Source organism: Agelaius phoeniceus, chromosome 14 (assembly GCF_051311805.1).
Source record: "Agelaius phoeniceus isolate bAgePho1 chromosome 14, bAgePho1.hap1, whole genome shotgun sequence".
NCBI lineage: Eukaryota > Metazoa > Chordata > Aves > Passeriformes > Icteridae > Agelaius > Agelaius phoeniceus.
Genome location: NC_135278.1, coordinates 15,550,458 through 15,561,438, shown reverse-complemented (window position 1 = coordinate 15,561,438; position 10,981 = coordinate 15,550,458). Strand labels below are relative to the sequence as shown.

Below are 10,981 nucleotides of genomic sequence, written 5' to 3'. Positions count from 1 at the left end.
GGTCTGCACAGTGTGGTGAGGTGGAGGGCAGGGCTCACCTTGCATCCCTTCAGCTCAGCCTAATCCCAGCTGGGGGGATTCAGCCTTGCCCAATCTGGGGAGCAGATAGTTCCCCTCCCCAAAACAGTGGGGAGATGGGCAGAGCCCACATCCCTTCCCACGCTCTCCTTGTGCTCCAAACCAAGCACTGGGGAAGGAAGCAGAGCTCAAAATAATAGGGAAATGAAAGAGGCTTCTTCTTGTGCAATGAATGGCCAGAGGTTCCTCTCATCTCCTCATCCCACCATCCCTCCAGGTACATGCTCTGTGTAAAGCATTGCTCAGCCACTTCCAGAGGGGCAGATCACCAATGGGTGTGGGGCTGGTGGAGTGTGGTGGCTTCATCCCTCTGTCCCAATGGAGTGTCCTGCCTTCCCAGGAGAGGGCCACGGGGCTTCCTGCACCCACAGGCTGTGGAGGGAGCCTTGGTGCAGCCAGAGCCCCCATCAGCCTGGCCCTGGTGAGCCCACATTGCCTTCCCAACTTCACCTGTGCTCAGGTGCTGGCAGAGCTGCCAGATGCCTCTGGCACTGCACACCACGGCCACCTTACATAAACACTCAGAGCAGGCACTGCTGATTTCCCAAAGCCCTTCAGAGCTCCTGGGCTTTCTCCCCTGATCCGGATTAAGCGGCGTGGATGGCATTAATCAGGAGACAGGCACCTCCACGCCTGCCAGGAATTACTGCCGTGCTGTTAAGTAACGGGATGGAGCAGCGCTGCTGGGGCTGGGGCTCCAGCAGGATGGATGTGTCCAGCCCCACACAAACCTGCCACCTCTGTGTGTCCCCAGGGCAGGGGCTGGGCAGAGAAGCACCTGCTGCTGTGTGACCAGAACACCAGCCCAAAATAAACCAAGGGGCCCAGCTTCTCACTGGCCTGGCCACAGGTTCCTCTCGAGGCTGGGAAGCCAGGAGGAAGCCTCACAGGTGGTTTTGGCACATCTGTGCTGGGGGGCTGGGGCAGGAGGTGGGGGGAACAGTCCCTTGGCACTGCAGGGATGTGCAGTGGTGCCAAGAGTGAGGAACAGCCAGGAGCATGGCTTGGCACAGCGCTCCATCCTCATCCTTATCCTCATCCTCCTCCAGCAGGAATCTGCTTCTCCATCTATCTCCTGAGCAGCTCTGGAGCTGCCAGGCACTTGGACAGCAGACGGTGGCCGCTGCTCATCTGTAATTAATTGCTGTTAATCACCCTGGCAGCCCGAGCCACCACACGCGTGTGGGCCCCGCTCGCTCCCGGCCACGAGGAGTAAAAACCTCTGGGGCCGCACCCAGGACCTGCTGTGCTGTCCGAACCTGTCCTGCTGGGAAAAGTCTCCCACCTTCCCGACCCCTTCCCGGGAGCCTCTGAACTCAAATTCCCTCCCTGCAGGCGGGCACACACAGCTGTGGTGACACGAGAGCCACTGTGGGTGCCCGGTGCCCGCAGCTCTGTCTCTCTCGGCCCCAAGGAGGGCAGCGGGTCCCCAGGAGCGGGCAGCTCCAGCCCTGCCCACCACCCCAAACATATTTCAGGGGCTTTGTGCCACCCTGCACCGCTGGCAGTGCCTTTTCCCAGCGTTCTGCCCATGCCTCATCCCGGGGAGGATGTGCAGGGAGCAGGTGGAGGCAGGCGCGCCGCGGGGCTGTCCCCGCTGTCCCCGCCGTGCCGAGCCCCCGTGGCCGCTGCCTGGCCCCGGTAGCGGGGCTGGAGGAGGAGCGAGGAGGCCGCTCTGGGGCCGGGGAGAGCGGGGCGCTCAGGAGGAGGAAGAGCGCGGCCGCCGCGGTGCCGAGCGAGCAGCAGCGAGCGGGGGGAGCGGCCCGTGGGACGGGCACCGAGGGCATCGCGGGGGCACTGCGGGACCCCGGGGCCGGTGTGACCACCGGGGGAGCCCAGCAGCATCACAGCCCCGCTTCCGCTCGGCTGAACCCCGAAAACTCAGCTCGCTGCCCGCAGCACCCCGCAGGAGCCGCGGGAGCCCCGCACGGCGTCTGAGAGGGACGGTGAGTGTGTCGGGTGGGGTCGGAGCCCTGAGTGCCACCAGCACGGCCTGTCCTCCCACGCACCACGGCAGGATGGTGGCCCAGGGCCGCTTTTCCTGTGACCTGCCCCCAGGAGAGATGCGCTCGCTGATCTGCCCCCGTGCTCCCTGCAGGCTGGAGCCCCCGTGATGAGGATCATCCGGACCCCCAGCCTCCCCCAGCTGCCCCCCGGCTACTCCTGCCACGCTGCCCTGTCGCAGGGCACCCTGTCCCCATGAGCATCACCTCGGTGGCCCCCTATCACCCTCCGGGACCTGCAGCCAGCACCACGCTCGGGTACCGGGAACCCAGTGTCCCCACGCCACCCCCTCCTTCGCCCGCTCCAGCAGCCCCCGTGAGTGCCAGCGGCCCCTGCTGAGCTGGATGTGGAGCCGGGACGGGGACAGGGCTCGGCAGGATGGCGGCAGCGCGCTGGTACCACCGCGACATCAGCCAGGTGGTGGCCGAGGAGCTGCTGGCCAAGGCTGGGCGGGACGGCTCCTTCCTGGTGCGGGACAGCGAGTCGGTGAAGGGGGCATATGCCCTGTGCCTCCTGTGAGTCCCTGCCCCGCCTCTGCCTGAGGCTTCTGTGCCTCTGTCCCTTGCTTGCCTCCCTCTGTGCCTCTCCCTGCTCCAGGCACCGCCAAAATCTCACAGAAGAGCTGCAGGGATGTGGGTGGGGTGGGAGGGGTGGCAGCTCCCTGGCACCAGGGTTTTGGGTGATCCCCGGGTTGGGAGCAGGATGAGGGTTGGGCCCACAGCCGTGCCCAGCACCATGGCTGCTGAATGGGTAACCCCAAATCCGGGGCACACTGAGCTGCTCTGGGCTGCCTGCTGGCCTGTGAGCATCTCCCCTGCTGGGGATTTGGGGCTACAGCCCCCAAGATGGGGTCTCTTGCCATCCCCACACCTGGAACCAGGTGTGCAGCCCCTGAGAGCACTGCTGCTTGCACCCTTCCTGCTCTGCACCCTTCCTGCTCTGCACCCTTCCTGCTCTGCACCCTTCCTGCCTGCTGTCACATGTCTGTGTGGGCAGGTTTGGCAGGATGCACCCCCTTTCCTTCACTGCCCTGGCTCTTTGTGTGGGACAAACTGCAAATTCGGGCTCTGGGCGTGTGGGGCACGAGCCAGAGTCTAGGATGGTGGCAAGGGCAGGGATGGGCACTGGCCCCACAGGCAGCATGGCAAAGGCTCTGTGGGTAGCCCAGTGAGTGCTGGGGGAGTCACGGCTGTCCTGGGCTGTTTGGGACCAGGGGGACACTGCACATCCTCCCGCAGACTCCGAGCTGGGGGTGATGATTTATTTCTAGAAATGCTGGCTCAGCTCCTCTCCCTGCAGAGGGGATGGGGTGTTTGTCTCAGGGCTGGGCCCCCAGCACTGCCAAGGGCAGCAGAACGGGGCCCTCACCTGCTCTCTCCAGGTTCCAGAGGCACGTCTACACCTACCGCATCCTCCCCGATGAGGAGGGGCTGCTCTCCGTGCAGGTGGGTGCATCCCCCGGCCTGGGCGGTGCCTGGGAGCCGGGTGTGGGCAGGATGCAGCTGTGCAGGGCCCGGGCTGCTCGTCCCCCTCCCCGGCGAGGTGGCACCAGCCTGTGGTTTGTTTTCTGCACGAGCTGCAGGATGCGGGCACTTTGCAGCCACTCCAGCTCGGGAGGAGCTGCCTCTGCACAGCACCCCGACACTGTCCCTTCCTGCCACACGCCCTGTCACAGCCTGACCACACAGAGCCAGCCCCGTGGTGCCTGTCCCCACGCGGGGTCTGTCCTGCCCTCGCTTCCATGTGCCCTCAGGGTTTCTCCTGGTACCCAGCTCTCTGCAGCTGCTCTTCCTGCCCCCTAAACAGAGCATCCTGTGTGCCCGCAGGGAGCACCCCTGCCTGCTGAAGGAGGCTGATGTCCCCATGCTCCTCCCTCCATGGGTCCGGTGTCCAGCTGGCCCTTCCAACTCACCACGGGCACATTTTGAGGGACAGACCCACCGCACCCAGCCGGCTGGGGCTGCCCTGGCAGAGGAGGGGATGTGATGGTGCTTCCCCCTTCTCTGCCTCCCCAGACCATCCAGGGCATCCAAGCCAAGTGTTTCCGCAGCCTCCCCGAGCTGATCGGTGCCTACCAGCACCCCAACAACGGGCTGGTGACCCCCCTGCTGCACGCCGTGCCCCGGCCGCGGCCCGAGGAGGACTCGGGTGAGCCGGGGAGGGGCCGGGGGCTGTGCCGGGCTGGCAGCGGGAGGGGAGGGTCCCGCTGAGCTGCTGACTCTGCCCGCAGACGGCGAGGATGCCCGAGGCTGGGGGCACACGGTGCCGTGTCCCGGCGCTGCCCCCTCCAGCCGGACCCACATCCCGCAGCAGCTGCACCAGAGGCTGCAGGAGCAGGTCCACAGCAGGTAACGCAGCCCTGCCCGCCCCGGGAGATGGGCGGTCGTGCCCAGGCGGGATCTTCATGTCCACCCCTCTCCCAGCCCGGCCAGTGACTTCATGGGATTCATGGCCGAGTACCTGACCCACCACGTGCAGGACCTGGAGGCTCTGTGCCACGGGCACCCGCAGCTGCGGCACCTCAGCACCGCGCTCGCCACCGCCTGCCGGGCACTGCACAGGTCAGCGCAGCCTGGGGACGGCGGGGCTGGAGCGGGGCCACCGCCCGGGGCCACCCCCTGGCCCCCGTCCCCTTTCGGGGGCTGAGTGTCGCGTCAAGGCACGGGAAACGCCCACACCGCCCCTTCTCTCCTCCCCTGCAGTGAGATCGACTTCACGCTGGCGGGTCTGGAGACCCTGGCCAGGGTGTTCGACCCCCCTGTGTCCCCCCGCAGCCCGGCCAGGGAGCAGGTGAGTGTCCCCACAGCCCCCAGGGACCTCCACACGTTGTGGAGCAGCCCAGACCCACAGCGAGGAATCCATCACTCCAGTGCCACCGTGCTGCTCCAAAACTATCCATCCTCCCCTTCAGGGCTTCCTGAGCAGCGACCCAGACCTGGAGCTGCTCCTCAACAAGATCTCCACTGTCAACCACCTCCTCTCTTCGCTGGAGAAGAAGGTGCCTGACCCCAGTCATGGTGCAGGGGGAGGCACAGCTCCCCCTCCCCTAAATTAACCCCTCTGCCACCCCAAACTCTGGTGGCAGCACAGGGCTCCCAGTTGTCCCAGTGCCCCCAGCACAGTGCCTGTCCCTCTGGCAGGTGCTGAAGTCGCTGCAGGAGACAGTGACAAGGCACAACCTGGCCCTGCCCAGCGTGGCCGTGGCCCCCCTGCCAGCTGCCAGGCCCCTGGCTGTGCAGAACTTCGAGGTGAGCCTGGGGACACGGAGGGACCCCGGTGTCACTGGTGGGTGAGGCGGGTGTGGGGGCACCTCCAGAGCCACATCCCCATGTGCAGGTGAAGGTGGGCAAGTCGCAGCGTGCGGCCCTGACGGTGGACGTGGAGTCGGGGACAGTGACCGTCACCAAGCGGGGTAGCGGCTCCCCGGAGGAGGTGATCCCACAGGATAAAAGTAAGGGGCTGCTGCTGGCTGCCCCTGGCATTCTTTGGGGCTGTAGGGTTCCCTGCCATAGGCCTGATGCCACGGGGATGGGCCACACAGCCTGTCACACCTCCTGTGGTGGGCAATGGGGGCCACCATGTCCCCCTGACCCCCATCATTCAGTCCTGCAGCTGATCAAGTACCAGAGTGTGCAGAGCAAGGTGAGGCTGGTGTGTGTCCGTGAGAACCAGAAGAGCCTGAGCAGGGATTTCATCTTCCCCAATGCCCGGGTGAGCAGCACCAGCCATGCCCACAGAGTGTTCTGGGGGAATATGGGGCCCTTGGGAATGTGGGAAGCAGCAAATCAGTGGTCTCAGGACTGTGACCACCTCTGCAAGCTGGCTCCTACACCTGGGGGTGATGCCCACCTGATCTGGGGTGCTGTGCTCCCCATGTCTCTGAGACACACTCACCATCCTGCAGAAGCGAGAGGCTTTTTGCCAGCTGCTGCAGCTGATGAGGATCCAGCATTCCAACCTGGATGAGCCTGAGATCATCTCGGTGTATGTCGGGACATGGAACATGGGTAAGGGGCCAGGAGAAGGTGGCCTTGTCCTGGGAGGTTGTTGTGACGCTTTGTGAGCCTGGCTGGGTTTTGGGAGGTGTCTCAGGTCCGAGCTGGTCAGTTTGAGGAGGGGGCTGGAGAAGAACCAATCTGGCTGCCATGGGCTTTGTCTGTCCTCTGGTGATCCACTCACTTGGAGGGTGCTGGGGAGACAGAGGAACAGGGATATCATGAGGGTTTTGTGCTGTAAATCCCAGCAGCAGCCTGGGATGCACACAGCTGATCCACGGGGCTGGCAGGCAGCTCCCGGAGACGGGCAGGGCTGTGCTGGACAGGAGCTCAGGGTGCTGGCACGTCCCCTCTGTGTGACACGTGTCCCTGCCTGCAGGCAGCACGCCCCCACCCCGCTCCCTGGCCTCCTGGCTGACCTCGAGGGGCTTGGGGCGCACGCAGGACGAGACCACAGCCTGCATCCCCCACGACATCTACGTGATTGGCACCCAGGAGAACTCCCTGGGCGACCGCGAGTGGGTCGAGTTCCTCTGCGCCTCCCTCAAGACCCTCATGGCCATCGACTACAGAGTGGTAACAGCAGGCACAGCCAGCCCTGGCAGCCCTGGGGGGCTGGGTACCAGCAGCCATCACCCCACAGCTCCCACCCCAACCCCCAGGTCCTCCCCCCCCCCCCCCAAATCAGCCCTGTGAACATCCTGTGCTCCACAGTCCCCATGAGCGCTGTCCCCAGGGGTCAGGGTCATGCTGACCTTACCTGTGTGTCCAACCCCATCCTCCTGGCCGTGGGGCAGGATGGGGGCCAGGCAGACAGTGACAGGACAGTGACCCCCTGCCCCACCACAGGTGGCCCTGCAGTGCCTGTGGAGCATCAAGATCGTGGTGCTGGTGAAGCCGGAGCACCAGCGGCGGATCAGCCACGTCCACACCTCCAGTGTGAAAACCGGGATTGCCAACACCCTGGGTAGGGAGGGGATGGGCTGGGAGATGACCCCGAGGCAGGGACAGCCTGAGGGCCAGCACAGGATCCCTGGGCTCTCCCAGAGCTCAGTGGTGGCACATCCCTGCAGGGAACAAGGGAGCTGTGGGCGTCTCCTTCCTTTTCAATGGGACCTCATTTGGCTTCGTCAATTGCCACCTGGCCTCCGGCAGCGAGAAGACCCATAGGTGATGCAGGGATGGGGAGGGTGGGGCTGCCACGGGGCAGGTGGGTTCTCAGGGGGCTGGAGGAGCCCTGAGGGGCTGTGGGGCTGCCCCTGTCCCCATCTGGCAGGAACAGAATGAGAGTAGGGTGTCCCCGGGCTGGCTCATGCTGTGCTGCTGTCCCCCTGCAGGCGTAACCAGAACTACAGTGACATCCTGCACTCCCTGGCCCTGGGGGACAAACGTCTGGGGGGCTTCGACCTCACCCTGCGCTTCACCCACCTCTTCTGGTTCGGGGACCTCAACTACCGCCTGGACATGGACGTGCAGGTGGGACCCTGCACTGCCAGCCTGGGGACAGCAGGGGGAGAGGAGCCTGGGGGGTCACTGTCCCTTCCCTGGCACAGGACATCCTCAGCCACATCGTCAAGAAGGAGTTTCAAGCCCTCCTGGCTGTTGACCAGCTCAACATGGAGCGGGAGAAGAACAAGGTGTTCCTGCAGTTCAGTGAGTGTGGGGACAAGGGCACTGCTCCTCCCACTGAGACAGTGCCACCAGAGTCCCCACAGCACCCCCCCATGTCACCCCCAGCTCTCAAGGTCACCTCTCCTAGCACAGCCCTGCACGAGGTGCTGAGAGCCTGGGGGACCTTGGTGTGCACTGGGCCACGGGTGTGAGCCTGCTGTGGGGACCATGACACCCCATGGGGACAGGCAGGGACTGTGGCCTCCATGCCACCTGTGTCTCCTGATTGCAGGTGAGGGTGACATCTCCTTCCCTCCCACGTACCGGTACGAGCGGGGCACCCGGGACACCTACGTGTGGCAGAAGTCCAAGCCCACAGGGGTGAGTTCCAGAGGCCCCCCTGAAGCAGGACAGCTCTGGGGATAGGGACAGCAGGGTGCTGAGGGGGCTGCGTGGTGATGCTTGGTCCCCACAGCTCCATCAGCCCGTTCCCTACCAAAACAGAGTCTGGGCAGGATGGAACTCACTTTTTGGGGTGCTCTTCTGGGCAGGGGGACCCAGACCTGAGAGGCTGCTGGACCAGCTGCTGTCTCTATTTGTAGATGAGGATCAATGTCCCCTCATGGTGTGACCGCATCCTGTGGAAGTCACACCCAGAGACCCACGTGGTCTGTAACTCCTACGGTGAGTGAGACCCTGGGGACACAGCAGCCAGGGGTGGCCAGTGCTGCCCAGGACCCAGGGCTCTGGGACCCTCCCCAAGCTGTCCCTCCTGCCATCCAGGCTGCACTGATGACATCGTGACCAGTGACCACTCACCTGTCTTTGCCACCTTTGAGGTGGGAGTGACGTCTCAGTTTGTGCCCAAGGAGGGTAAGGGCTGGAGTCTGTCACCTCTCAGGCCAGGTTTGGGGTGAGCCCTGGCACACCCTGACCTGCCAGGACCTGCCTGCAGCTCCTGGCTCTGGCCCCGAGGCGCTGGCCTGCATTGAGTGGGAGAGCATCGAGGTGATCCTGAAAACCACGAGCCGCAGCAAGTGCTACATCGAGTTCCACTCCTACTGCCTGGAGGGTGAGGGGTGCCTGGGGTGCTGGGCGTGGCTGTGGGGGTGACCTGGCCTGGCTGGAGCTGTGTGCCCCTCTGTCCCCTCCAGAGGTGCAGCGGAGCGGGGAGAACACCTTCCAGAACTGTGACATCCCTGGGTTCCTCAAGCTGGGCTGGTCCTCCAAGCATCTGCCTGTGGTGCGCAGCCCTGGAGCATCCTCATCCCCATCCCTGCCTCTGGCTCTGTGCCCTGAGCCCCAAGGGGAGCTGCAGCTGTCACCACTACCCAGGACAGAGCCTCCCTGTGCCCCTCACCCCTTGGCAGCCCCCCCAAGCCTCCCCTCTCTGTGCACAGCTGAACCCCATCCTGCCCGACCTGGAGTACCTGGGGGACCAGCACCTGCTCCTCAGCATCAAGGGCGTGGAGAGCTGCGAGTCCTACGGTACGTGGGGATGGTGACACTGGGGCCACCATGGTGGCAGGGGGGTGCCAAGCACAGCCCCCCAGGTTACAGCCTGCTGGGTGTGAGCTGGAGCTTGGCAGGAGGGACCCTGGCATCCACCCTGCTCCGGGTGCTGCTGCTCACGGGGGGCTCCCGCTGTGCCCGCAGGCGAGTGCTGCCTGGCCCTGAGGTCAGCGATCGGCAGCACGGCCCAGCAGTTCGAGACGTTCCTGTTTCACCGCGGCGAGGAGACGGGCTCCGTGCGCGGCTGGATGCGGGTCCGGGTCCCCCGGGGCCGGAGCGGCACCCGCGAGCGGCTCTACGGTAACGGCGGCCCCTCGCAGCCCCCTCCCGGTGCCCTGGGACATCCTGGGCCACGTTTCCCTCTGGCCCCGAGCCGTGGGGTGAGGCCAGACCTCGCTGCCTTTGCAGAGTGGATCAGCTTTGAGGAGGAGGATGCTGAGCCGGCGGCAGAGCCCCCGACGTGCCCCAAGCCAGCCCCGCAGCGCCTCAGGTACCCCGGGCGGGCTCGGCCGTGCCGCAGCCCCAGACTGGGGGGATGCTGAGCCCTTTCCCTCCGTGCGCTTCGCAGGAGTCGCCCCCGCAGCCTCCCGGAGCCGGCCACCGGCTACACCAACCCTGCCTACTTCATCTTCGAGGGGGTGCCCAACGCGTGGCTCCCGGCCCCCGGAGAAGCCCCCAGGAAGCAGGGAGAGGGCCCGGCCGGGGGCCAGCGCTGCCGGAGCCCCGCTGGACCGCGGGTCCCGTTACCCTCGGAGGAGGAGCCGTGGTGTGGCCGGCCCCGCTGTGGGCCACTGATGCCTGGGCATCCCCTGAGCCCCCCCAGAGCTGGCCACCACAAGAGACCCAAATCAGCCGTCCTGACGAGGGACGCGCTGGGGCTGGGCGACTGCTCGCTGTATGCGGCCACTCACCTCAGCCAGCCGGACCAGGTGTCCCCGCAGGGCAGGGGGGACAGGCAGGAGCTCCCACGGCGCCAGACCCAGCCCGTCCTGGAGCCGCCACCGCGGCCCTGCCGGGAGGCGCCGAGGCCGCTCGGGAAGCGGGGAGCGCTCGGTGCCTTGGAGCTGGAGGCTCAGCCAGCTCCTCCCGCCGACCCGCAGCCTGCCAGGATGTAGCGACACCTGTGCCCTGCGCACCCCCGTGCCCTCGGAGCTGCTCCCTCCTGCCCAGCCCTGCTCAGTGCTCCTGGAGGAATTTCCCTCCAGCACAGCTCCCCAGGCCGCTGCGCCGCTTCCCTTTGCTCTCACTCTCCAGAATAAAGCGTCAGGGACCGGGTGTGTGTTTGCTCACCTGCTTCTGCGAAAAGGCAAGGAGAAAAAATGCCGAGCCAGGTGGAGAAAGCACCAAGGCATTGCCCCACAGCTCTCTGCATCCCATGGGAATCCTGCACATCCCAGCCCTCGCGGCTGTCCTTGCCCATGGCAAAGCTGACGGGTGTCACAGCCCTTGACCCGCCCGCTCTGCTCGGCACAGGGAGAGGGGCACTCCCCAAACACACGGGGATCCGGCCGTGTCCTGGCTGCACCACACGCGCGGTGGCTCCGCTTCGGGGACACGATGCCCGGGCTGGCCTCAAGGTGGCAGTGGCCACCTTTGTCCCCAGGATCGCCCCGCAGGGCTGGGGGCCAGCGAGCAGCGCTGCGGGCACTGCGGGACCCCGGGGGCAGCGGGGCTGTCCTGGGGCGGGCGAGGGGCCCCAGGGATGGGGACTGCGACCCAAGTGGCTGGGGGACTGTGGTCTCCATTAGAGATGGGCCGTGGTCACCGTGGGCAGAGGGACA

The 10,981-nt window shown here is 65.7% G+C and overlaps 1 protein-coding gene across 1 annotated transcript; it reads left to right on the top strand.

The window, feature by feature from the left end:
• Positions 1-1,679: 1,679 nt before the first annotated feature.
• LOC129125650 (phosphatidylinositol 3,4,5-trisphosphate 5-phosphatase 2-like) lies at positions 1,680-10,459 on the top strand. The gene is made up of 26 exons (XM_054641168.2): positions 1,680-2,024; positions 2,177-2,597; positions 3,464-3,527; positions 4,098-4,230; positions 4,313-4,430; positions 4,506-4,643; positions 4,785-4,872; positions 4,994-5,080; positions 5,223-5,330; positions 5,419-5,533; positions 5,687-5,793; positions 5,987-6,089; positions 6,457-6,653; positions 6,927-7,044; positions 7,151-7,247; positions 7,415-7,553; positions 7,631-7,730; positions 7,981-8,069; positions 8,291-8,372; positions 8,472-8,561; positions 8,644-8,760; positions 8,843-8,931; positions 9,089-9,176; positions 9,345-9,500; positions 9,609-9,690; positions 9,769-10,459. Exons 2-26 carry the CDS (start codon positions 2,461-2,463, stop codon positions 10,313-10,315), a joined length of 3,189 nt encoding a protein of 1,062 aa, XP_054497143.2. The 5' UTR covers positions 1,680-2,024; positions 2,177-2,460; the 3' UTR covers positions 10,316-10,459.
• Positions 10,460-10,981: the final 522 nt, after the last annotated feature.

Coding starts and splice junctions, on each gene's coding strand:
- LOC129125650 (XM_054641168.2), top strand. CDS start 2,461: ATGGCGGCAGCGCGCTGGTACCACCGCGACATCAGCCAGGTGGTGGCC. Junction 6,654..6,926: donor TGGCCATCGACTACAGAGTG/GTAACAGCAGGC, acceptor GCCCCACCACAG/GTGGCCCTGCAGTGCCTGTG. Junction 8,932..9,088: donor CCTCCAAGCATCTGCCTGTG/GTGCGCAGCCCT, acceptor CTCTGTGCACAG/CTGAACCCCATCCTGCCCGA.